Source organism: Condylura cristata, unplaced genomic scaffold (genome assembly GCF_000260355.1).
Source record: "Condylura cristata isolate star-nosed mole 26May11 unplaced genomic scaffold, ConCri1.0 scaffold00008, whole genome shotgun sequence".
Taxonomy (NCBI): Eukaryota; Metazoa; Chordata; class Mammalia; order Eulipotyphla; family Talpidae; genus Condylura; species Condylura cristata.
Window position 1 is genome coordinate 55,657,996 of NW_004567109.1, and position 26,712 is coordinate 55,684,707.

The following is a 26,712-nucleotide window of genomic DNA, read 5'->3' on the forward strand; positions in this document are numbered from 1 at the left end:
CATTTTCTCCCTTAGTCACCTCCCTTTCAACCTACCCCCTGCTTATTAGATATTTTAAACAGGGTGTGTACTTCACAAGTCACATGTTTTCAACAGTGCCTTTATGCCTGGGTTAAGTCAACCAGATACTTTGAAAGCCCAAAGGTTAATTTTCCCAACTAAATTCCTCACATATCAAAGAAGGATCAAACATTTATTTTGACTGAGAATTGTGCACAACTCTTCCCAACTTTCCAAGTCCCTGCTCTCCAAAACTTAACTGTCTAGTAATTCTTCAACTTTATGATAATCCTTCAACTAAAATCTTGAAATCACGGTAGAAATACACAACACAGTTCTAAAAAAACAACCATATAGTAAACAAGTCAGAAGAATTTATTTTGAAAGTAGGAAGTAAAAGGTATGACTAACATTGACAATAGGGACAAAACTAGAAAAAGTTAAACTACAGAAAAGGCTGAGTACTGCAAACTGGCTTAGTGGTCATACAATACAAACAAGCAAAACCCAAGTTTCTCTTTCATGCAAATAAACACGCAAGGGAAGAATATGGTAATGTTACAGAATAGGTCACAACAAATACTTTAAAAATTTACACAAGATACTGTACATAAATGAAAAAAATAAATTAGACCATTTACAAGTAATGTTTCATAGATTATAATAGGTTATAACTTAGTTTATTATGAATAAAATTTGCAGCACATTATACATTTTTACAGCAAAGATTCAGTGTTAGGAGAATTCCAACATGACAAAGCTTAGGCCTGACAAGAACACAGTAGACACAATAAGGCAACTTAAACCGAAATGGCTTGTTTAAGTAAAACGAACACTTAAGAACACCTGGGTATAATTTGGTCAGTAACTGGGCAGAATGAGGCCTTTCATTCAATTCCAGTTAAAAAGTCAGTATCTCACTGTATTTCAAATAAAAAGCAAAGTTTATATAAATGACAAGACCACTTTAAACATGACTTGTATCCAAAATCCATTCACTGTACTTGGACAGGCTAGTGATATCAGGTCTATAGTTTCCCTTTGTTTCTCAATACTATGAACTTAAGTGCCACCAAGAAAACAGTGGCAGACTTTGAAATGGCTTAATATCTGTGATACCTTCTGACTATGCTAGGTACAGTATCTGGAGGATTCAGAGATGGAAAGCTGAATTAATCTCCCAAGATTTGCAGTATTTGTGTATACTTTGCAGATGATGTAAAAGCTAGTTTTCTCTGAAAGCTAGTGGAATGGTAAGTACTGCTAAGTAGGAAAGACTTTAATAGCCAACAAATAATCAGCAGTGTCTTAAGAATTAAACTTTAATTGCACAAATAAAGAAAAAACAATTTAAGGTCATTATTTTGTAATTTCCCATTCTTTTACACATAGTGTTAGTTGCACCAGAAAAACTAAATCTTTTATCCTTTAGAGGAGCCAGACTAAATATCTTTTCTCGAGTAGAAAAAAAATCAATTTTCTCTCAAACACATCATTTACTAACTATAGTAACTAAGTTCCGCCATCAATTCATTGCTACAGGTGTTTCAAATAGAAAGTTGGGGATGTCAGACACATGTCCAATTTGATCGTTCAAGAAAAGGACAAAAATATTCTAGGTCTTCAGCATTATTTGTGGATGGTTAATCCATGATATTTCACCTTGCTTGCAAGTAATTAAATTGTGTTTTATAAATCTTGCTACAAATTGTGTTCAACAAAGCAGTAATTTCAGAAGGGGGTTTAATGTCATATCTGTTCTCCTAAGTTGAAAAAAAGCGTCAGTAAAAAACCCAAATGTAATATTCAAACATCTATGAATTTAGTGGAATATTTGTCTGTACAATGGAAGTTATGCCTATAATTTTGATGTTAACACAATAAAACTTCTAGATTACTGATTTAAATACACACTTGACTATACATAATAAGCCAATATTTAAGGTACATATTACTTGGCTATTCTGGGCAGTAACATGTTATGACTACTGCAGCATTATAAACACTAATCTGCTGGTTTGGTGAGGACCAAAACCTAGTATTGATCAACGTAGCAAAAGAACCTGATAACTGGATCATTTTCTGCTATCATAATTCAACAATCCTCTTATTTTAAAAACGAAGAAAATAATTAAAAATATTCCAGTTATTTTACAAATTAAGAAAATAATTAAAAATATTCCAGTGGCCACTGCTACTTCTAATGTAATACCAAATTATGATACCCTCTCACTTTGAAATAATATGGACTGTTATGAAAACATTAACTTTTTGAAAGGAGAAATTACTTAAAATTTAGATCTGGCTGAAAAGATGAAATACTTTTTTATAATACCACTATTTTAATGTGATTTTTATATCAAAATATTTGAAAGGAAGGAAAAAATTCAATTTGGGGGGACTTTATTACTAGGTATAGTAGAAAATGTAAGACAACTACTATCTCAGATACTGAAAACAGTAATATAAAGGATATTTTTCTAAGATCATCTTAGAAACAAAGCTGGTTTAATTCCTTCAGTATTAATAAAACATTGAACTTACTTGGAAAACAGGACATCATTTACATTTTATGGCAAATCATCTTAAATAAAGTGATAGTATTACAAAAATGCAACATATTTTCTATTTTTACACAAACCACAAAACAGTAAGTTAAATATAAAATAATGCACATTTTTCTGATTATCCTTTAAGTTTTTAAATGGCTTTAAGAGAATTTCTAAACTACATCTTCGAATGCTCAAGCCTAAAAAGCATAAAGTGCTCAACAGAAAAATACACTAAACAAATTATGAAAATTTTTGCACATAACAAGTGTGGTTATAAAGACCATTGGGAAACTATTGTTAAGCTTTCCACCCAAAAATGCAATGTTAGAAATCAAGGCAAAATGTGATGGGCTGCTCTGAGAAGGCAAGAGAATTGCTGGACATAGAGGAAAAAGCTTTCCCCTTTCAGCTGCATCTTTTTGCTTATAGAAATGGACTTTTAGGAACTTTATAATACAGCACATTTACTATACATGCAAACGTTAAAAAATTCAGGAACCTCTTGATATAGTGCAGTATTTGGCAAATAATCTGAAACTCTTAAAGGGATTGTCAATTACCATGAGTATTACTGGCAATGGCATTGACTTAAACACTGAGTCCACCTACTTACAGAGTAGCTGAGCAAGGAATCCCGTTTATAGGCAAGCAAAGTCTGCTTATACTTTCTCTTCAGAGAAGGTATAGAACTGAGTGTGATTAGTTCTAAGTCTCTAGTTAAAAGGCAGTTTTAGGGGGAGTGTTAGAAATTCCAGGTTTGTGATTTTTTTTTTTTTAAACCTAGTTTCCCCCCTGCCCAACGAATAGTGCTCCTTGAACTCGTAAATATTTTATCGTGTTAAGAATGAATACTGAATCCAAAAGTTTTAACTGTGTATAGAACTCAGTGAAGATTAGAAAGGTGAATTTTTAGTCTTTCAAACTGGCTTCTTTAAAAAAAAAAAAATAACTGGTTCTCAAAGATCAATTACTTAAGGTAAGGGATGACATTTAAAGCAATGGAATCAAACTTCAGTGAAGGAAATACACATCTTGGAGACTGTTGCACAGTCAGAATGTAGTGGGCAACTTGGTCAGTACCTTGGAAATGTGATAAACACACTATGATGAGATAGCAGAATGCAACTTAGGATATTTTTGGAAAGGTCAGACAGAAAGCTTGTCTGTATAAAATAAATGAGCCACATAATTTACTTTTTGTGTATGTTAACTCTTACATTTTTTTCCCCCTTACATATTCTTTAAAAAAAGCCCATCTTTCTAAAATTTTTAGTGGATACATGATAGTGTTCATTTTACAAGCTAGTTCTAGAACTGTGTTGTCTATTTAATTAGGTAGCCACTGCCACATGTGACTATCAAAATGTGATCAGTCTATGACATGTGTTATAAATACAAAGGGTTGAAGTATCTTGTGAGTAACCTTTTATATTAGTTATATGTTGAAGAAACACACACTAAGTTAAATAAAAACAATTTACATGAATTTTTACTTTTTAAAATGCTTGTTTTCACTTTTAAAACGTACCTATTAGAAAATTAAAATTACACATGGCTCACATTTTATTAGCCAGCAATGTTCACAAGCACAGAGCTTTGAAACATTATTTTGACTGGGCTTCAAAATTAATCTTAATGTAGGCTTACATGGCATTTCTTGATCATAAGAAAAACTAGAATCTTGGCAGCTTTTATTACAATGTTTTCTTATTTATACTATATCCTTGATTATGAATAAGAAAAGCCAAGACCAACAATAGTGAGACAGCTGTTCACTTTATATGCAGTTTGGCAAGTAATATCAATTTCCAAGTATAGAATATAGGAATTACCTCCCACCCCCACTAACCAAAGTATATACCAAAAAAAAAAACCACCCCTTAAAACAGCCATTTCTTCCTTTTTTAAAGACAGCCTATAACTATAGCTGTTCACAATGTACAGCAGTTTGCCATAGGTATATAACTCAAAATTACTAAAAACAAAAACAAAACAAAACAAAAAACTTTAGCACAGTTGCCTGGTAACATTAACTTTAAAATAAAATGAACAGATGGTACTGACAGGCATACTTAGTCATCACAATGGAAACATCAAAGAAATGTTTTGTCACTGTAAGACAAAAAGACTTAGTGATTTGATTCAAAATTCCAGAAAACTACCTTCATTATGTTTTGCCTTCCAATCATTAACTCCTATTATTCATAAAACCAAATTTTAATTATTTGAGCACAAAATTTGAAAACTCCAAGGAGAAATCTTTGTCAAGCACCTCTTGATAATCTACTGAAAACTGCTCTCTCTGGAGCAAAATTTGGTCTATCGAAATACTTCTTTCTTTTATAATGTAAACAAGTTTTAAGCTTCAAATTATATCCAGACTTACTGGTAACTCAAGGGAGCAAATACTTTTAGGAAGAAGAGTAGTGAAGAGTGTTGCATGAACAACTTTGTTGAATTACTGGACTTTCAAATCTAACTGCCAAAATGAAAACGAAAAAATGCTAACATAAGAAATGACATAAAAATGGAGAGCAAGTATCAGGACAAAGGGTTTATAAATTTTGGAACTAAAATGCATCAAACTTTGATACTTTTCCAATTCAGCAATACTGCCTCAAAAATTCAATATATTTTTAGATTCCATAATGCTGATTAGAATGTGATTTTTGTTGCTGTTCATAAAAGAATAGACTTTAACTTTGATGGCTTAAGTTTGAACCAGAGATAAATGTGGTATAGAAAGATCTCGGATTTCTGTCAGTGCACTCAAGCCATATTCCATTACAATTTCTAGGACCTCACTGAATGCACTTTCAAATAAAATAATTATAGCTCCAAATTAAAAAAAAAATTACTTTAAAATGAATTAATTCAAAATATGGATATGCAATGTCACCAAATATGTGTACTTTTGAGATTTGTTTTATGACTCACGCTATATTTAACAATAGTGTTGGCATTAATAAGGTGGTATTTCTGGGGAAAGATCACAAACATGCTCATTTTGGTGGATATTAGGAACTCGTAATGAATATTCTCTTTTCTAGAATCACAAAGATGATGTTTGATTGCCATGTCAATTAATTTTGATACAAGGTATTATTGTCCCCTCATCAGTAATCAAACTCTTATAGAACAGACTTGTAACAAATATTCAGAATCATCTTCATGAGCTAAACATTTCCGAGACTTTTAAGATTCTGTTTGAGCATACAATATTCCAATGTTGGCTACACAGCAAAAACAAAACCTTTCTAGGAGGAAATTTAATAATCAGAGGCTGTATTGCATTTTAGGATTTAACACTGGATATATACAGAGGGAAAGCATTTCATCTAGAAATACTTTAAATGTTATGGAGCTCTCTTAATGTGGCAACATTCAGCAGCTACCATTTTGACATTTAGAAATCAACAGTAATAGCACTACTCTTTTATCCTTTGGTTCCCAGGGACAAATAACGCAGTAATGATGCCTCTGGTTTCCAATTCCTCTTGAATCGCATTAGCAGAGAAACCCAGTATTTCAGCTGAAATTTGGTAATCCAAGAAGTGCACCAACTGCTCCAAAGTATCCCTGTATAATTTTAAAACAATTATTAATATAGTGAAGCTTTAAAGTAACATACAAACAGCATAACAGGACAAATATTTATGTAGAATCAGTCTAAAAACAACTTATCTGTCTTGTCAGCTCTTATAAATATTTCCCCCCGAAACTATATTCTCACTATATACTTTTGGAATACATATTTTTAAAGCTTTTAAAACACAAGCTTTGAGGACTCCAAGCAATTTTCTGCACATCTCCCCTTTCCTCAAACTTCCTCTGGCTCTGCCTGACATTCTCACAGCATCAGGCATACCACACTGATCTGGGCAGTGAGAGCAGAGACAATAAAACACTAAACTCTCTAAGAGGAGAGCACGTACCCTAAATCCGTGTTCATAAAATCGAACAAGACTTCTATTTCTCTGACTTGAAACAAAATGTTCAAAATTTACTTAATCCAAAACATTTATAAGAACAATTTACTCCCACCAGAAATTAAGACTATTAAGACTAATAAAAAATAAATCTTGAATAATAGATTTCAAAATGCTAGCAGGTGACCTGTGAAGAAGGCTGTGTTGGAAGCATTAAGGAGAATTCCCACTGCTATATTAGTACTTTTGTACTTTTCCACATTTAACATTTTTTATTTTGGGAGGAAAAACAGTGTATCAAATCACAATAATGACACAGCCCAGTATCTGAAGAATTCCTAGACTTGCTATTGCCCTCTTGGTCAAAAATGAAATCCTCATCTTTGTGGGATGCTTAGAGGTTGCAATATCTTGTTCCTTCCAAACTGACTATGGCAAGAGAACCAATATACTACTTAGGTAAACTGTAATTTTTGTTAACTTTTATTCATTTATTCATACAGAACTGGGGTACAGGCCAGAGATGCAGAGGGTGAGAGGATTCATCAGAGACAGAGTGGGGAGCAGAACAGGCAGACTGACGAAGTACACTGCTGAGGGGAGCAGCGGGCGTGTCAGGAGAGTTCTGCCGTACCTTGTGGATCTCCTCCAGGGCAGGCAGGGATAGAACTCATGTGTGACTTAAGCTTCTTAGTGCTGTGCTTTAATCAGCTGTACCACCAGAGAAGGCCTAATTTTTATATTTTCAAGGGAAGACTACGAAGTGAAAATCACATGGAAAAGCATTAAAAGTTACCTTTTTTTTAAAATCATACCTCATGCTCTAGAAACAATGCTTTCAGTTGACCTTTTGACCAATAATCCAGTGCATATGCCAAAAGTTTCATTGAGAGAGTATTGACACGTAAAAAGTTCCCAACAAAGACAACTCTGTTTATTTTCTAGGACAAAACAAAGGAAAAGAAAGAATTCTTGAGTAAATTTTACAATACTATAGGGTTTGTAAAAGCTCTACTTCAAAATATAAACCATTAATTTCTTTAAGTAGCTACTAGGATTTTTGGTACCTATTGTCCATATATTCTAGAATATTTAAAATCACTTCTGCACATGCTACATTATTTGTTAAAACCCACAGTATGTATACTGAGCGAGCCCAAACATAAGCTATGTACTTTGGGTAATAATGTGTTACTATAGGTTCACTGATTGTAACAAATATGCCACTCTGTGCTGTAAAGCCTTTGTACCTGTAGGGCCAGGGATGTATAGGAATCTTCTACTAAAAAAAAAAAAAAATCATGTACGCATACAAGAACTAGGGTACAGGCTAGAGGTAAGGGGGTAAGAGGATTCACCAAAGACAGAGTGGGGAGCAGAACAGGCAGATGGACTGAAATACACTGCTGAGGGGAGCAGCGGGCGGGTCACGAGAAGTCTGCTGCGCCATGGGGGTCTGCTCCCTGGCTGGAGATAGAACTGCTGCAGTGGCTGCGAACAGTTTCATAGTGCTGTGCTTTAACCTGTTGTGCCACCGGGGAGGGTCCTGGAATTCTCCGTACTTTCTACTCAATTCTGCTGTGAGCTTAAAAAATATCTGTCTCTCTCTTTTTTAAAAGTTCTGAAAAGACTCTAGGTTAGTGATAATTGCCCCCTACTTTAATGTTACTGAGAATTTTCTTCGAGACACGTCTTTGAAAACAGCCAAGAAATAAACCATTTAACAAAGTAAATGGGAGAGACACAGATGGGCTTATACGAGACTAACTTTAAAATCTACTTTACAAATATGTTTAGATAAAATACGCTGTAACATGGCCAGCATGTTGCACTGTATGCTACAAAATGAAACACAACCCAGAGCTGGCGAGCAACACTGACAGGCGATTTGGCGTGTACACCCAAGCCCTGGGGCTCAACACACCCCGTCCCCAGTCTAACACATCAAATCACTCTGCTAAAATTCCACTAATTTGATTCTTAAGTACTTAAATGACTAGGAAATCTCAGATGTATAACTAATAATATGAATCTTCAGAAAACCTATTTCTACACTTAAAATATATTCTCAGCCTAGGTTAAGACGAGTTAGTGGCTCTCTCAACCAATTCACTACACTACACTAAGGATATCATGGCTTTAAATATAAAGAAATTCAGTGGATTAATATGGGTCTCTGCAGTTGGAATCCGTTAGAAAGAAAACTTCCCAATTCATGTACTGACAGTTACAAAAATGGGCAACCAAGTTTATAACATGAATGCAGAATGGTATGGTTTCCTTCAAGGAAAATAACCCAATTTGAGGTAAATCTAATACTAAGAGGCTTTGCACAAATATGTATCATCCAAATTTCATGTGAAGAACAAATCTCAATGCCTTCATAGCCCTGTACAATGCTGCTTGATCCATATGCAACAAGGCAGCACTGTAAAGAAGCCGAGGGCAGTAAGAAAATTTCCATTTAACAAAGCTTCACCAAATAAATGCAACATTAACAGTAAAACAAAAACACAAACTTTCACTCAGAAGAAATTTTCTACAAGAAATTTTAGGTATGCAATTTTAAAAAAGGTTTCTGGTTAAGTAAGATATATTTGTGCTCTTTTGGTTTTGAATTATCTGCTACTTTAACAGTGATCTAACAAGTAAATAACAGACTTAACAAGCCTTAATGAATTAGGAGATCTCAATCATAAAGGACCTTAAGGAGCTCTGTAATCAGTACATAAGACCCCAATTCAGTTTTTTTTTTTTTTTTACCTCATTAACTGCACACATTCGTGCCACAGAACCGATGTTATTGGTGATAGTAACCAAAGTTGCTCTTGCAAGATCTTCTTTGCTAACAGATTCTCGTTTCTCCTTATAAATCATATTCCCAAAACTGCAAAGAAATGAAAACAAATCAAGTTTGATATCAACCTCTCAAACTTTTTGGTCATTTTGTTAACTGATCCCTCAGATAAATATATGCATGCAGAGTATAAGGTGTGCTAAGGTTACTCACTGCCCTGTGGAACTATACATAGTGAAATTCTAGAAACCCAAACATCCAGCAAACCATAGTACATATACATGGGAATACCATGAAACCACTCACAGAGGAGGGGCACAGTAGTGGGGGAAAGGAAAGAAAATAAGAAGCAGAGAGCTATACTGCTGTTGGTGAATATATGTAGTATGCCAGATAACAGCACATAAAATATGGTACCTTCTACATATGAGAGAAAGTATTTGTAATTGCAGTGAGGTACACTGAAAGGGCACTCAAGAACAAAAAGGTTTCCTGTAGGGTAGGTGCAGGGTAGACTTCTTGATGTATATTTGATTTTAAGCTACAAGAATATTCCAAAGTTGGAAGGCATACTGGGTAAGAGGGAAGCACTCTACAACTTCCTGAAACTATTTTTCCAAAACCTAAGAAGCAATTTAAGTTAAATGTTAAACTTACCTAGATGCTACAGCCCAACCTGGCAGACCAAATCTTTCATAATCTCCTCCATAAATATCACGGACCAACTTGTCAGCTTGGGTGCTGTCACCTTTAGATGCCATTTCAAGAGCCTCTTCAAAACTTTCACAGCCAGTCAATAAACCGCATAAACCCAGGAAGGTACCCCCTCCAAGACTAAAGTAAATAAAAAATCGATTAGTTTCAATTACACATTGTATTTTTTCCACAAAGTGAAAGCCCAGAGCATTCATTTATTCTACAACACACAGAATACATTGCTACTATAAAAAGCTAAAGTATTCTCATAATGAAAATAAGAAAAATGCAGAGGAAGACAAAACTTGTCAGATCAAAGAAATAAACCTGAGGGGTGGGAGAACCACTTGTTAGGGATTTTTAAATGGTCTCCAGGAAATGCTTGCTTGGCTTGACAGGACTGAAATCAACTGAATGTGATACATTAACATTTACATGATCTAGAAGTCAGTAGTGTGAAGACATTTATGTCAGGCTGGTTATCATGTTAATTACAAATTTATTTGGCTTTATTCTTTTGGATATACTTACAAGATGAAATTGTTTTTTTGATCCAAAAATCCACACCTTTGTTCCCTGGTCTCACCTAAATTCTGACAAGTTCTGTCCCTGAATCACCATTGAAATTTATTAACTTTCAGAAACAAGTGAAAGAGGTAGTTATTTCCTTTTAATTCCAAGGCAGTGTTACAAAGGAGGTTGGTTTTTGGCCAGAAATAAATTTAGGATCTCCAACCAACTCAGAAACACAAGGAAAATTTAAATCTCACATTTCAGTTTCATATTTCAGGTATTATGGAAAAACTGCCAATATTCAGAACACTACTACTACCCTATAAAGAAGCTCATCTTAATTTATTGTATAAAATCACAATGTTGCACAATTCTGCTATTTAAAATGTGAGCTGAAATCAGCCTGTGGCAAATTTTAGGCTTAAATATAATAAATCCTCATGTAACATCCTGGATAGGTTCTTAGAAAATGTGAGATTAAGTGAAAGGAAATATAAGTCCTCAAATAACTTGGCAGCGATTTGTTTTTTCCCATCAATACTCAGTCTGTTATCTGTATAGAACTATATGGAGAATGAGAAAAATGCTCTGGAAAATAGTAACTCTGTAGAATCATTTCAAGTAAAAGCCACTCTTTACCAAGGACCAAGGAAATCTTGATGTCCTTTACATACATACCTTGTAGTCAGTATTGTATGCAACACTGTAACTTACACATATACACTTTTTGCTGCTGTATGTTATTTTCCTGATGAAACTAGGACTGATTCTATAATTTCTATTTTTAAAACAAATGAGTGTTACAATAACAAAATGTTACTACCTTGTCCCAGTTACTCGTTTATAGTTGTCTTTGGAATGGACTGCTAGAATACTGACACCAGAGCCAATGTTCACTACCAGCAATGGATATGGGTCATCCAGGTTAAAAGGCATCTTTTGGCATCGCTCAGGTTCTGAGGCATTAGCAAAATAATAGCACTCTGCTTGTCCATTGAAACTGACAGAATCTATATACAACAAGCCCTTTACAAGGCAATCAAGTTCATCTAGTTTGTGCAGGTGGAGGTTTCCAATCTGTAAAACATAAAAAAAATTGTAAAGTGAACAAAGGACAGCATTCAAAATATGATTTAACTACATTATATAGTTAATGTACTTTACAAACTTCAGTCATCTAAATCCTCACATTTTCCACTGTTATGTGTTCAAAAACCTAGTCCACTGGTTCTCTGGTGGTACAATAACCTTTGAAATCATTTCAGAAATCTGTGAGGGTATTTTTGCTTCCACAGGAGTGGAAATACCAAATTCATATTAAGTGGGCAAATACCCTCTATTTGCAATAGGTGAGATAACAAAAAAAAAATCCTGTTCCTGTATTCCTTTTGAGTATTTGACATGTCTTTTCTTTGCAAGTAACAATGGGGAAATATATTTTTAATTATCTGAGCCTATAGAAACACAAAACATTTTATCTGTATGTATATAAATACAAAGTATTCTTTGCATGACTAATATAGAACAGACACTAAGTTTACTAGGCATGTAATCACTATATAAAGAGAAGAAAATTTTGTTTCATTATGCATCTTTGTTGTGATCACACCAGGGAATTTACCTACCAATACAAAAAATAACTTTATATTATAGTTTGGGTGCTCATTTGAAAGCATTAATTTCAGATTTTAAAAATATTTGCTGCAAAAGGCTTTGGTATCACTTTTGAAGGGAACTTCTCCATTCTCTAGGATTTTTTGAGGGTCCTTCCTCTCGATTTCCAACCGCACCTCTTTTCAGGGTAATAGTACAAGGCATATGCTTTTATCTGTGTGGTGTAGAATACTGTAACTTTGAGGCCTAGGTCACTTTCTTATTTCTTCCTGGGTTCTCAGTGCTAGCTAAGACTAGCCTGACTCTAAATGTCAAATGTTGTCTAAAAAATGAGTACGAACACAAGTATTATACAACTTTATCACTAGAAAATAACACTTAAAAAAAAAAATGAGTTCTGCATCTTCAATGGCCAGATGAAAGCTGGCTCCACAAACACTGCTTTTGGCAGGAATTCTGGCAAACTGATTAGCACAAGTCCAAACCCAAACATATTGGTCTAAAATCAATGAAATTTATGTTCAAATTACTCAAACCAAATCAGATTTATCCATTAAAAGAAAAATAATTTTAATAAACTAAAACTACCCTAAATTATAAGGGGCTCATTTATTAGCTACGTCAGTGATCACTTACGTTCCATTTACAGAATTTTCTTAAAATGATGTATACTTTCTTTTTTTAAAAAGATTTATTTATTCATGCATACAGAACTGAGGTACAGTTACAGGTACAGGAGCAGTGAGAGGATTCACCAGAGACAGAATGGGGAGCAGAACAGGCAAATTGACTGAAATAAGCTGCTGAGGGGAGCAGTGAGTGGGTCAGGAGAGGTCTGCCATGCCATGTGGGTCACCTCCCTGGCTGGAATCGAACTCCTGTTGCAGTGGCTTTGGAAAGCTTCATAGTGATGCACTTTAACCTGTTTCACCACCAGGAGGGGCCTGAAATTATGTATACTTTCAAGGAAAACAAACTTCAGTAGCCCCAAACACTGACTTTTGAATCTTTATTTCAATGGAAAGGACTAAAAGGTTGGCAAAATCCTAACAGGATATATGTAACACTTGCATAGGCCACATGCTGTGTCTGGAAAAACCTCTTTAGAAACAAGTGTAGTATGGGATCGATGGTAAAAGAAAAAAAAAAAGTAAATAAAATAAAAAGGTCTTTCATTCAGGTTTCTACTAATCAAAAGACAGTAATTTTGTTTGGGGTTTGAGATGCAGATCCTAGGAAAGATGACTATATAGATAACAGAAAATTCTCAAAACCACATGGACATGATAGTAATAAAACAATTGTAGACCTCTTTGCATCTATCTGGCTTTGTACACTGCCAGAATTCATTTAAGTCTCTATTATAGCTTGTCGCAGTCCCTAAACTTAATATATTTTTACCTAATATTATGCATATGCCCAAATTTGAGAAACATTTGCTAACACTATGAAAGTATTTAAATGCCCAAAGTCGAGGCAAGTCATGAAGATAAAAGTTCCTTTGTATCATCCCTGGAAACTAATCTAAGAAACATGTGAGACAGAAATAGTTGCCTCATAGTCTAAAATGTGGAGAGAAAGGATATCAAGTTTTGACTGATCAACAGATACCTACTGTGCGAAAATCTTTTTCAAACTTATAAGCACCACCTCCTGTAGCACATAGCACCGTGTGTAATGTTGAGAAGTTTTTATCTCTTCCCATTTGGATGAAAGTAGGCAGGTCTTGGGTTGGAAATCTGATAAAGTGCAAGTTCCCTCTGCGGCCAAAGAGTGTTAAATCCTTTAGTTCTAGGTGTACATCCCGAATGCCAGTAGATCCATATGCTACATTAGAAGTCAAATACTTTCGGATACTTTTTAAACTCTCAACTTCTTCTTGCTCTTCCTCTGCAGTGATATCAATTGGTTCAAAATATGAGAGCTTGACTAGAGTTCCCCCAATATCCATGCCAAACCATGGGAAAGCTGTGAAGTTCAAAAAAAAAAAAAGGAAATAGTTAATTGGTTACAAACTTCCATCTACCCTGAATCCAGCACTCAGTCATATTACTTCTAAAGGCACATCTTCTAGGTGCAACTTACCTTCTCCCCTTCAATGTGTTAATTTGTATATTCTCTAAAAATTCTAATAGGATGCATACTAGCCCAGAGCCTTTTAATTCCTGGTCAAGCAGTCTTTCCTTTCCTGGTGCTCATACTGATTATGTGCACTAGGGAATTAATGAGAAGATGGACCACATCAGTTTTAATAAAATAGGTCATCAAATCTGTTTCTAAAAAGATACTAATGTAATAAAATTGGTCTATCACCATGTCAAGTAACCCAAGGGAAACTTGTTTCCTCGAAAGGAAATCTTTTTCTTTGCTCAATAGCATATTAGATTATTAGCTGTTAATAAAGTTGAAGGTAAGCCTACTTGGGGACAAGCACATTTGGCCAGGCAATGTTGTTTGGGTTTAAGACCCAATGCTCTCAGAAACTGGGCCACATGTCTTTTGAAAAGCCACTGATCTCCTTGAGTCTTAAGTTTCCTTAATTTCCTTTAGGAAGTCACTGAGCACCTCTTCTATTCTTCAGAAAATAGGAATGTAGTCATTTAGATAAAATTCCTGCCCCTGAGAAAAAGATAGGGGACTATAAATCCAAACATTAAAAAAAAAGGCAAAAAAAAAGTTACATACAAAGCAAAGGCCAACAGAAGGAATACTTATTAATTCTATGCCCGTTTGTCGGCAGGGATTATGAACAAAAAGAAATGAAGAGCCTATCCAAAGGAAAAGAGGCATAGTTGGTATAGTTAGTAAAGTAACAAAAGGGTTAAATAAGGCTAATGAAATAGAAGTCATGCTAGGTGACAGGTCTTAAGACTTGAACTGGCAAGCAATAGAAACACTTGATATTCTAGGCAGCAACTTGACAGTCTAGCTGCTAATCTAAAGCTTACTTAGTACAGTGTGCAAATGGACACAAGATGCTTAAGATTAAGATTGGCCTATAAAGCCTAACATTTTACATTAAGTAATCAAAATTACCTAGGTACCACTAAAAAAATAGATTGTTGAGCCAAAACCTCCTCGTAGTGTACTGGACAAGTCTTTAAAGGCAAGAGCTGGGACGAAATGCTTCTCCCAAACCCACAGGGAGAGCATGTGAGAATCCTTGCCTTAAGACACCTGATTCCTTCATGCCTTGACATTCAATGTCAAGGCTGGAGGGGAAAATCAGTATCAAATTATTATGAATTACAAACATCCCAATTCTTAGAATTTAAACACAAAGGACTTAGGTTTCTACAGTATGACATTTACTATGTGCTAATCATACACAATTTAATTCCCAAAGCTCCTAAATGGTGTCCTAGTCTGCACCACCACACAGACTAGGAAAAGCAGCAGAGATGACAAATTCCCTTACTAAGGTCAAATTTATGACAGTTAATTGTTAAGAGGCAGGATACCATTCCAGGTCTGTTTCTATTCTCCAGCATCTTAATGATTAAGATACTAAAAATAATTTTATATTTACAATGCATGGATTACAAAATGCCGATAAACAGTATTTATTTAGCAGGGTTTTTGCTATTAATGTTGTAAAGGAAAGTCAGTTCTAAACTACTTTTATTTCTTAATTGTTCCTATGTTACTTGTTGGCTACATGTGTACCATTAGAAACAAAGAGCATGATGCACAAGAAAGGATTTTGTACATTTCTCTTCAGAAAACTTTTGGAGAAATAACTCATGTTTCTATATTTGAATCCCAAGCTGCAGATCCAGATCTAAAAACAATCTTTAAAAAGATTTAAAAAAAGTAAAATGATTTAAGAACCTTGTACAATAAATCAGGAACAACCAGCAACACTAACAATTACAGAATGTTTGCTTGGATAGGCATGTTTAAAGAAAACAGTAATTTACTGATCCAATAAACAAAAGGTTCCTTGAGAATTCTCCTCATCTGATTAACAGATATGTAATTAGGAAACTTCAATGGGCAGTACAATAATAATCATTTTGGTTAGTACTATATTACCTAACCAAAATGATTTCTTTGTGCTTGATGCTTAAATCTAGATTTCATGAGGGGTGTAGTGGGCAGGATGGAAGGTAGGAATCACTATTCCCACATAAAGACCATTTTAGTATAGAAAAATTTCTGCAAGATGAGATCTATAGTGAGCTAAAAATCTTCATTTTCCAAAATATATTCAAAAAGTGTTTATAATTTCCCCTGTGTCTATCAGTATCAAACACACAGGCATCAAAATAGACATACAAATAAAATTATTACTCAAGGAGCAAACTACAAAGCTGAGACATTAACTTGGTTCAAACGTCATGCCATTTTTTTTTTTTTACTTACAGTAGGAAGACCATCTGCTCCCAGGTTTAGAAACACTAGAATACTACTTTTTTGAAAGCCAAAACCCCAATTAATACTTAAATGAAGAACTTATTTCTTAAATAAACCATGAATTATTTTTCAAAGGATTTTTACTGCTTAGGAAAATATTTCAAATTTATTGATATTGGTGAAATCACCTACTTTTCCTTTTTTAAAGATTTATTTATTTATGCATATAAGAGCTGGGATGTAGGCCAGACATGTGGCCTACAATTTTGTCTCACCAAAGAGTGAGGAGCAGAATAGGCAAACTGCTGAGGGGAGGAAAGCAGGAGAGGTCTGCTGCAACATGTTGCTTATCTTCCAGGCTGGGGATGGAACTCATTCTGCAGTAGTGGCAGATTGCTTTATTTTGCTGAGATTTAACCCCTTGTGGCACCATGGTAGCCCTGATCTGCTTCTCTAAAACCATGAATGAACTCGGTTTCTGATCCCAAAAGTATGCTAACAGCCAATTCCAAAATACTTATTTTTGAACAGGCAAGCAATAGAAAGGCTCACTGAATGAAATCCTGTTTCTGAAGCCTGCAGTAGTACATGACAGCCTTACCTGGCTTTCCCAGAGAAAGAAAAAGATTTTTAAAGTCATAATTATCACTAAGATAATAAAGAATAGCCTTCTACTGCTCCTTCCTTTAAAGAAGGCTTTTGTATTAAACCTGTTCTATCTCAGAAAGAAAACTTGTTTTCTTTGTGGCTTGCTTTCATTGCACCCTGGTTTCTGCTCAGCTGAGCCATCTACAGGTAGGACAGATGGCATCTGGCCATGTGTGGGCCAAGAAATTTTCTTTATCTTAGTTCTCCCTTTCCTTACTCCATATGCAAAAAGATCCTTTTTTTTTCTCTTTATACCTGCTTTTGGGTTTTATTCTATATTCCTAAGCATGTGGTATGGACTTAACAAAATCTGGTCATTTCTTTCTTCCAGGGGGTTTGTTTACTCCATTACAATGTAAGCCCACATACTGTTCTCCATACCAAACAGTTGCTCACTTTAGTCTTGACTCTCTTCTTCAGTTAACTCTGTAACCTTAAGTTACTGTTAAAAAGAAACAGCCAGCCCCAAATGGAGTCACTAGTGCTAAACCCCAGGTCAGCAACTCCCAAAAATGTAACCTTTAGCTGGCAAAGTGGAATTTCCTAGTCAGCAGGGATGAGGTCCGTCTTGTGTACCTCTTCCACCCCTCATAGAAAGGTTATCTTGCCTGAAACAATGATATCCTTTCCCTTCCATTGGTACCAGTACCGTTCCTTCAGAACTCTTTTCTACTTGCTACATTGGATACAGATGGATTTATTAAATGCTGAATAAAGCCAATTAGATATTTATAAAAAGTATGACACAGAAAATAAGTTATTGTATACAATTTTATTATATTGTATACAGTAAATCTCTCACTTGCTTTAAATTACATCAAATACTGAAGAATATTATAAAATGTGGATGGTAGCTAAGGCATAAAGCATCAACCACAAATTGGTGCTTCCCTGGTGGCTCAAGAGGTTAGGTTTCTACACTATGAAACTATCCACATCCACTGCCCTGGCCAGGGAGCTGACCCACATGGCACAGCAGACCTCTCCTATCTCACCTGCTGCTCTCCTCAGCAGTGTATTTCAGTGGATCTGCCCATTCTGCTCCCCGCTCTGTCTCTAGTGGGTCCTCTCAACCTCCCCATCTCTGATCTGTATCCCAGTTGTTATATGTGTAAATTAATCTTAAAAAAAAAAAAGGAACTCATAAAACAGTTTACCATTAAATTTTAAACTTTTTTTGTGATCCTCGTTTGAATATTGGACTAGAGAAAGGTTCCATTAACTTTAAATGGGAAAAAAACTAGTTTCCTTAAGTGCTATAGCCAGAGACAGGTATTTTTAATTTACAATACAAAAAAAGCCCAAATCCTCTCACACCTAGCCAGTTAGCTATAGATGTCTGTTCTTTTAAGTACTTTTCTAAAAGGGTACAACAATACTATAGTCAGACAAAGAATTTCTTAGTGATAGTTATAATATGCAAACTAGAACCAGACTTGTCCCTTTATCTTTTATCATAAAATTGTGACAGTTTTCTCATTAAAATCAGTAAAGATGAAAGAACCCAGACCCACTAGTGGCTCCAACTATTTAAAAAAAAAAAAAAAAAGTTGGTCAGCAGCCACCTTTTGCATAGAAACCCTTTCACTTCGGCAGAGTTCTGAAATTCATTTGTATGCCAGAGAAATAATCAGCATTCAGAAAATACTATGGAAGGCAAAAAGAACACAGGGACAAAATTCCTAATTACAACCCCTTCCTATCATTTAGCAAGCGGACTCATTACAGACTTATACATTCTCCAGTATATTAAGAAAACAATTATAAATTTTGTCACTGACCAAATAAGGTGGTATGGGTCTCTGATTTTATTTGCAATGAAAGAATAAAGTTAATGAGTAAAATCAACCATAGGTCCATTAACAGTTCCATGAGTTAACAAAAGCCAGTTTCCACAGCTCTTGTCCCAAGACTCCCATCTGTTTCCTTTTTTAATAAACCTATCCTGTGAAATCAGGTAGGTATCTATAGCTTTGCTGCCTCTAGATAGGTTAAAAGTATGTCACCAGTGCATAAGTAGTATACTTACGGCATATAATCTAAGCATATATTCATTAATCTTTCACTTCAGCAGAGCTCTATCAAGGTGAAAAAAATAAACCCAAGTCCACATTAAAAAACCATTTTGACAACAGATATGCATTATTGTCACCAGACCTTGAGAATTTGTCTAGACTCTCATGACAGGTATATTTGGTCTTCAAAAATAGTGCAGTCTCCCCTTAGGCTCAGTTTCACTGTCTGCAGTTCTGGTTACACAGTCTAAAACTATTACACACAATTAAAATAACCTTGAGAACAAACACATTCTTTCAGTGTAACTGTTCTATTTTCCTGTTGTTAATCTTACTGTGCCTACTTTATAAACTATCACAGATACACATGCATAGTAGAAAACTATATATATATAGGACTTGGTACGATTCTAGTTTGGGAGACTCTATATACAATTATTGTGTATTTCTGTCCTAGGCCTATGAGAGCTATGGTTTTTCCAGTAGTAACATAAAATGCTATCAAGATTTCTCTTACCAGACTGATTATTAATGCAAGAAAAAAATCTGCAAGTCCAATCATATTTTTCAGTGATTAAAACAGCATCTGCAGAGGCAGAATGTGAATTTCCAATTTGTTATAAAAGTTTGGTCAAGCTAAGTGTTGGTAAGAGAATGAGGAAGCATTAAAGAACTATTTAGTTGCTATGGTCTCATGCAGATTTCACCCCCAAAGGGCTCCTCTGCCAAATTAAGATTAAGATAACGGGAAGCCAATTGTATAAAATGTCAAAACATTAGTAGAATATTTTAAAACAAGGATGTGCACTGGCAAATTCCACATAAGCTTTAAATTCTTGGATGAAAGACATTTCACTTTTCCAGACAATCATTCCAAGTAAAAGTGCTGGTGTTTTGAAACAGACTATAAAAATAAGCATCTTCATAACTGCAAAATTATAATCCCTTAGAAAACCTTTATATAAATTTCTTTAGTGGACTAGTTACATCTAAAGGAAAATAACAGAGGAACTAGTATCTCTGGGCCCTCACTGGTGGCACAATGGGTTAAAGCCCAACACTGCAAACCAGCATCAGCAGCAGTGGGAGTTCAATCACTAGCCCCAAAGGTGATCCATGGGCATGACAGACCTCTCACCTCTTGACCTGCCTGCAGTTCTCCACTTTCTCTGGTGAATCCTCTCAACAGCCCCTGCACCTCTTGGCCAGTTCTATTTGCATAAATAAATCTTAAAACAAACAAACAAACAAAAAACAAAACCAATACCTCCAAATACATCTTATTATCTACTAAAAGTTACAATTTTAAAGTGACTGACTAGACTACAAACAGAACACTCAAGTTATAAAGGCAAACCACATATATATATGCTGTATACTTCTCTCTTGTCTTGACCAAAAGCTTCAAGTACCTTATTGTTTATACTAACAATACACAAACTCAGAAACTTATTTTTAATCAAAATATAAACCTCTTTTAATATCAACCTTGTTAATTCACATGCCACACTGGTAAACAAAATACAAGTTGAAAAACCTCTACCCTAAGAAATCATGTCAGCTGAGGGGCATAGGAACACATAATCATTTGGGTTTGTTTTTTTTTTTTAAAGATTTATTTATTTATTCATACAGAACTGGGGTACAGGCCAGAGGCTCAGGCGTGGTGAGAGGCTTCACAAGAGACAGAGTGGGGAACAGAACAGGCAGATCTACAAAGTACACTGTTGAGGGGAGCAGCAGGCCGGTCAGGAGAGGTCTGCCACACCATGTGGTCACCTCTGGGGCAGGTGAGAATAGAACTCATGGGGAAGTGGCTTTAGCTTCTCAGTGCTGTGCTTTAACCCGCTGCGCCACCAGGGAGGGCCTCATTTGGGTTTTTAATAATAAAGTAATGTTAAAAACTTTAGTAAAGGCAGTACAAACACTGCCATTGTTTTGGTTCTTTATTTTTAGTACCAGAAATTTTTCATCAGTGCTTGGCTTCTACTTCCTCTAGAGTTGAATTAACAAATTTAAAAAAAGATTTATTTGTGCATTCAAGAACTGGGTTACAGGCCAGGGGTGCAGTGGGTGAGAGGATTCACCAGAGACAGAGTGGGGAGCAGAACAGGCAGATGTACTGAAATACACTGCTGAGGGGAGCAGTGGGAGAGGTCTACTGTGCCATGTGGGTCACCTCCCTGGCCAGGAGTCGAAATTGTGCTGCTGCAGAGGCTGTGGGTAACTTCATAGGGCTGTGCTTTAACCCCATGTGCCACCAGGGAGGGCCCCTGAATTAACAACTTTAAATGCTAATCTTTCTTTAAAAATCTAGAGAAGGAAACCAATTTTAATTTTCTAGCTATGTAATTTGAAAAGGATGATGGTTCTAAAAGCAATGCTTTCTAACACTTAAGTGAGTAGTAATGTGGGAAACAAGGCACTTGTTTCAAAAGTATGCTAGTTTCTTCTAAAACAGTTACAAGAGTTGTTACAAGGGTTAAGTGATGCAATGTGTGTAAAGAGTACCTTACACATACAAAGTGCTCAATAAATGATTTATTAAAAGAATCCTACCCCCCCAGAAAAATTCGATTTTCAAAAACAAATTTAGCTAACCTTAATAGCTAAAAGAATTAGAAATAATACCTTAGAAAGATAAATATTTCCCAGATAGTTCAGTTTGAAATATGTTCCCATGTGTTAAAAAAAGATGTTTATTTTTACCAAAAAGAATTGAGTAGTCAGTAAAATAACTTTTACATAGGAAATCTAAAATGTAATTTTATGTCATATTAACTTAAATCTTTTAGCATTATTCTATTTTGGCAATGTTATCATCACAAGTAGTAACAGGCAACTTGAAAAATACTTCTCAACTTAATGCTTATAAACTTTTCATTATCTTTTTGGAAATACAAATGTAGTTATGCCTGGATTACTAGTTTGCCCAAACCCAAGTAATCAAATAATCCTGACAGAATGAAAATAGTTAGGAATGTAAGATTATTACTTAGCTCACTTTACTAACTGGAAACTAAGACAAACAGAAATGTATATGTAAAGGAAGATGTCCAAGAGTTCTACATTAGGGCATCAGTTCAAGATTAATTTTAATAAGTAAATGTAAACAAAGTGTTTCTTTTATACTGTTATATAAGTCTTCAATTAACTATTTTATAGACTCCTAAAACAAGAACTCTTCTGTTAGCACAAGAAATCTTTTTTTCTTAAACTGGCAGATAAAATTCTCAAGGTATTTAGACAATGCCCTATGGGGGCAAAGAAAGAACCCTGGACTATGAATCAGGGTTTTAGGGCCCTGAATATCATTAACAGAGTAGGTAGGTAAAGCCTTGAAAAAGTTATTCTGAGGCTCAGTAAATTAAATTAAGGCAGAATACTCTTACATTCAATTAACAATTAGCAGTTTTTAAAGTGCACATTTAGTATGCTGCCTCTCCCATGAGGTTTATTAGAACTCACATAAGCTGGCAGGGAAGGTGTCAGTGCTGATTTACAGCAGATTTCTTAGAATTATTGGGTGCATCACAGAAGACACTATAAAAACTGCAAAGTATCAATAGAATTCTGTGATAGAAGCATGCATCCCCACATTTCTAGAAACGCGGCAAGAACTGATAATAGCAGTGGTTAAGGGATCAAATAAGTCATTTATAGAAGTAAAGTTTTCAAAACCCTAAAGATAGAAGTAAATGAAAGTTAATCTGCTCTCTTAAAGAATGAAAAGAAAGATGTTTTTTGACTACATGCAAAAAAAGTAGATGCAGATGTAATCGTAGAAAGATTTTTTTGGATAGTCACCAAATCATTAACAGGGGTTTGCTCCAAGTGGTAAGGAACAACATAGGTATTTTATTTTTTGTTGGCATTTGGTTTTTAAAACACGAACCAGCTGTTATTCCAAACAAAAACAAGACAATAATCCACGGGCAGGTTACCTACCTGCACGTGCATTTAAAAGCTCAGATTCCAACAGTGATAACACCAAGGAACCCACTAGGATTTCAAGGACACAAGCAGAAAGCTCAGAAATTAGTAAATAGGAAAAAAAAAAAAAGGGGGGGGGCGCAGTTTTACAGCCTCAATCACCTATTTTCAATTAGACTTGAGACGAAGCTGAGGAACATGACTATTAGCTCAAACCTCACTTGGCAAAACCCAAATCAAAAATTCCCTCTCGCACCTCTCACATCATGAGGAAGTGGAAGAAGCCGCGGGGAGGGTGATAGGCCTTTGCCCGGCTCGGACAGAAGGATGCGAAGGGAACCTCGAACCGGTTGCTGAAATGGTTGGTCCCTCCTCCCCTATCCCGTGCAGGCAACGCGGGCTTGCAGCAAGGCCGCTCCGCCAAGAGGCTTCCAGATGGGGCCCGAGGGTGCTCCCCCAACCCGGCGGGCCCAAGCCCCCATCTTACAGGGTTTCTTGGCATCCTTGATCTTCATGGCGTCGGCCTGAGGGGCGAGGGGAAGCCTCGGATCCGGAGGGCAGAGGGTGGTGGCAGGGACTCCGAGGGTGGCTGGGCTGTGCGTAGAGGGCCCTGCGAGGCCTCCCCGATTCCTCCCCTCAGGCCGGGCGGGGCGGGCCTAGGGCGGGGCAGCGGCGCCTGGGGCAAGGCCTGGCCCAGGGGGCGGCCCCCCACCCCAGCGAGGAGCGGCCGGACCTAGCGAGCTGGGGAAGGCCGCCGACCTCGCCGCTCCGGGGGGGGCCCCCCCACAGCCGCTCCTAACAAAAGGCCGGGGTCCCCCAGCCGCTGCCGCCACCACCGCCGCACTAAGAAAATAGCCCGCCCAAGCCAAGCGCCCACGTGATGCAACCCGCACCCTCTTCTGTCTCCGCCAGGCAGCTGGGGATTGTAGTTCTTTGGGTGCTAATCTCCGGCTCTCTGCCTGTAGCTGCGTAGATGGACTACAAAGACCAGGATGCATTGCAGTCCTTTCTTGCAGGCCCCTCGGCTTCCGGAGATCGCCTCAGAGTGGTCCCAGAGGGAGGGGGCGGGGCCTTAATCACGCCAGCCACGAGATGACCAATGGTCGCTGAGGTGGGCGGACTGCGGAAGTCGAGGCGCAGGTCTCACCTCTAGAGATTGAGAATGGAGCTCATCACAGGTACCGACTGTCATGGCTGTCGTGGTAGTCGCCACGTTACCTGGAGGCAGGAAATCTGGTCGTTGGGCATAGAAGTCACGACTAGGGGTTCTGAGGCTGCTCTTTTGACAGATTTTCCAGTGCATTTGTAAATTGAAGTCATTTACAAAGACAGTACAGATCCCTCTAGGCTTGGAGTTGAATGGTAATGAATGATAATGGCAATAATAGGAAACACTTATTGAATGATTACCATGTACCTGAAAGTACTTTTTGTGAGTAATTCCACAGCTTTGAGAAATACTTAAAATTATTTATTTTATTATCTAACACTGAACTTGGAGATGCTGCAGTATCTGATATGTTAAATCACTTTCGATGCACATGCTTTTTACCACGGTTCCAAGTTCCCTTTGGCCCTGAAGCCCAATTTTCTTCTTTCAAGAAGAAATTAATTCCCAGAGGGGACAGTTACATGCTCCAATTCTCATGGAAAGCCAGGACACTACTTTCCTTATGCTTCCTATAGTCTCTACCTGAAACAGGAGAAAGATGACATTAAGGGTCTTCTGTACCCCCCTCCAGTTAGCTGACCAGGAATTTAGTGACTTTGACAACAAAGGGTTGTAGGGTTAGCCAAGGGCTGTAAATGGCTAAAGGACACAAAGAACCCTTTAGCACAGCATTTGCTAAGAGCCAGGCAGTTTGTCAGGTGCTTTACTAACTTTTAAAATTTAATCCTCACAGCTACCCTTTGGAATGTAATGATAAAAAAAACTCAAGGTGAGTTCACTTGTCGGTCCTATAATTTGATAACAAATTACTTTGCCTTTCTGATTCTCACTGGAAATAATGATAACCTACATTTCATAGAATTGAGAAATGGATTGGATGAAAGAAGGCATTATGAAGTGCTACCCTCATTGCCTGGCATATAGTTAGTGTAAGAATAATGACTCATATATTCTTACTCTACAATTAAAAAAGGTTAACTTTCTAGATTCTGCCCAAGGCAACTGGACCCAAGATTGGACCCCCATTCTGAGTGGTGATTTTGTGGTTTCTGGTTATTTCTGTCCCAAATTCCACATTTGTTGTGTAGAAATGTATTTATTTTTACTTTTTATAGAACATTCTTGATTACTTGGTGTCCTCCATCCTCCATGTTAGACGTAACCTTCTTCTCCTCTTTTTTCTCCTTTGTCACTGCCTCCCACCCTGAACCCTAAGTATTCTTAAATGGCTGTTTTCCCAGTTTTATTGGGTAGGTCATTATTTCTGATCTGAAATTACTTCAAAGAGTCACCACCTTAACACCATGCACCCTCTGGTTCTCTAAACCTCCTGTGCACTCTCTGTTGTCTACCAACAGTTATCTTTTGGTTGTTTCCTGCCTGATTCTGATAGCATGAACTTGGAAATCAGAGGGGGAAGTGCTACAGTACTGTAAACTATTGTTATTGCCACTTAAAAGGGGAGGATGGTTTGGGAAGAGGGAAGTGATACATATCCCTTGTGATAGGCGGGCCATGGACCAAGAGGAAGAAGAGCTAGAAATGAGAAGCCATAGGAAATTGAGTTTTGGATACAAGCCTTTTTAGTTTTATTGGTCAGAGGGGAGCATATGCATGCTTAGCTTAATTTAGCTGAAGCTAGGTTTAGACCTATGATAGTATGTGCCAGATAAACTCCAAACTTTGTGAGAATCCTCAACTGCAGTCAGCCATGGAATTTCTTTGTGGTCCCCGGAAAGTCCTTTCTCTTCTCTGGTTCAAATTACCCATCTGTAAAATGAAATGATTGATATTTCTTCTAGTTCTGAATATTGAGCTGCACTAAAATGTCTTTTTCAGAAGAAACATGTGCCCAACTATGTTTTTCTTTAGGTTTTCCCCTACTGTTACTGAAAATGACAGGTCCTCTCCACTTCCGTTTCTGGCCAGAATCTTTCTTTTGTAGCCCCTATTGTCTAGTAGCCCTCGTCTTTCCCTCCAGCACTGTCTGGTTAGCTGTATTTTCTCACTTTTCTGACATGTCTTCAAAACCCTTCTGGTAGAATGAATGCAGAAACTGGGAAAAGCATTTAAAGGGGCCAAGAGACTGTCTTCCTGTCTCAATATTTATTTTCTCCCAACACAATAAATCTACCCTGTCCTGCACAGTGTTAGAGGAGACTGGATATATAGTCATTTTGCTTTTACTGAGTAGGTATCCATGGACACAGTGGATGATACCTAATGTTAGCCATGAGGTCTCCTAGCATGAAATAAACTCGCTCACACTTCCCTAACTTCAAAGCCCAGTCCAAGCTTGTAACAACAAATTTTGACTCTAATTAGATGATCAAGAACGTTGCAGTCCTTGGATCTGCAAACTCAAGCCACCAAGTCACTGTAGAGAACATCATTATCAGCATCTTTGTTGTCAGCATCACCATCACAATAGTGGAAGCACAATTTCATTACACAAATATTAGAGCTTTAACTTTGTTCTTTTTTTTTT

At 36.6% G+C, this 26,712-nt stretch overlaps 1 protein-coding gene across 2 annotated transcripts; it reads right to left on the reverse strand.

Annotated features, from left to right (window-relative positions):
- Positions 1-354: 354 nt before the first annotated feature.
- Positions 355-23,904, reverse strand: PANK3 (pantothenate kinase 3). 2 transcript variants are annotated; one of them, XM_004679195.2, is made up of 7 exons: positions 23,541-23,904; positions 13,717-14,069; positions 11,311-11,564; positions 9,936-10,112; positions 9,245-9,368; positions 7,297-7,422; positions 355-6,131 (listed from the first exon to the last, which is right to left on the reverse strand). In XM_004679195.2, exons 1-7 carry the CDS (start codon positions 23,566-23,568, stop codon positions 6,081-6,083), a joined length of 1,113 nt encoding a protein of 370 aa, XP_004679252.1. In that variant the 5' UTR covers positions 23,569-23,904; the 3' UTR covers positions 355-6,080. The 2 variants fall into 2 exon arrangements, with proteins under 2 accessions (XP_004679252.1, XP_012578014.1); XM_012722560.1 differs by lacking the exon at positions 23,541-23,904 and adding an exon at positions 23,310-23,409.
- Between the last annotated feature and the right edge of the window lie 2,808 nt (positions 23,905-26,712).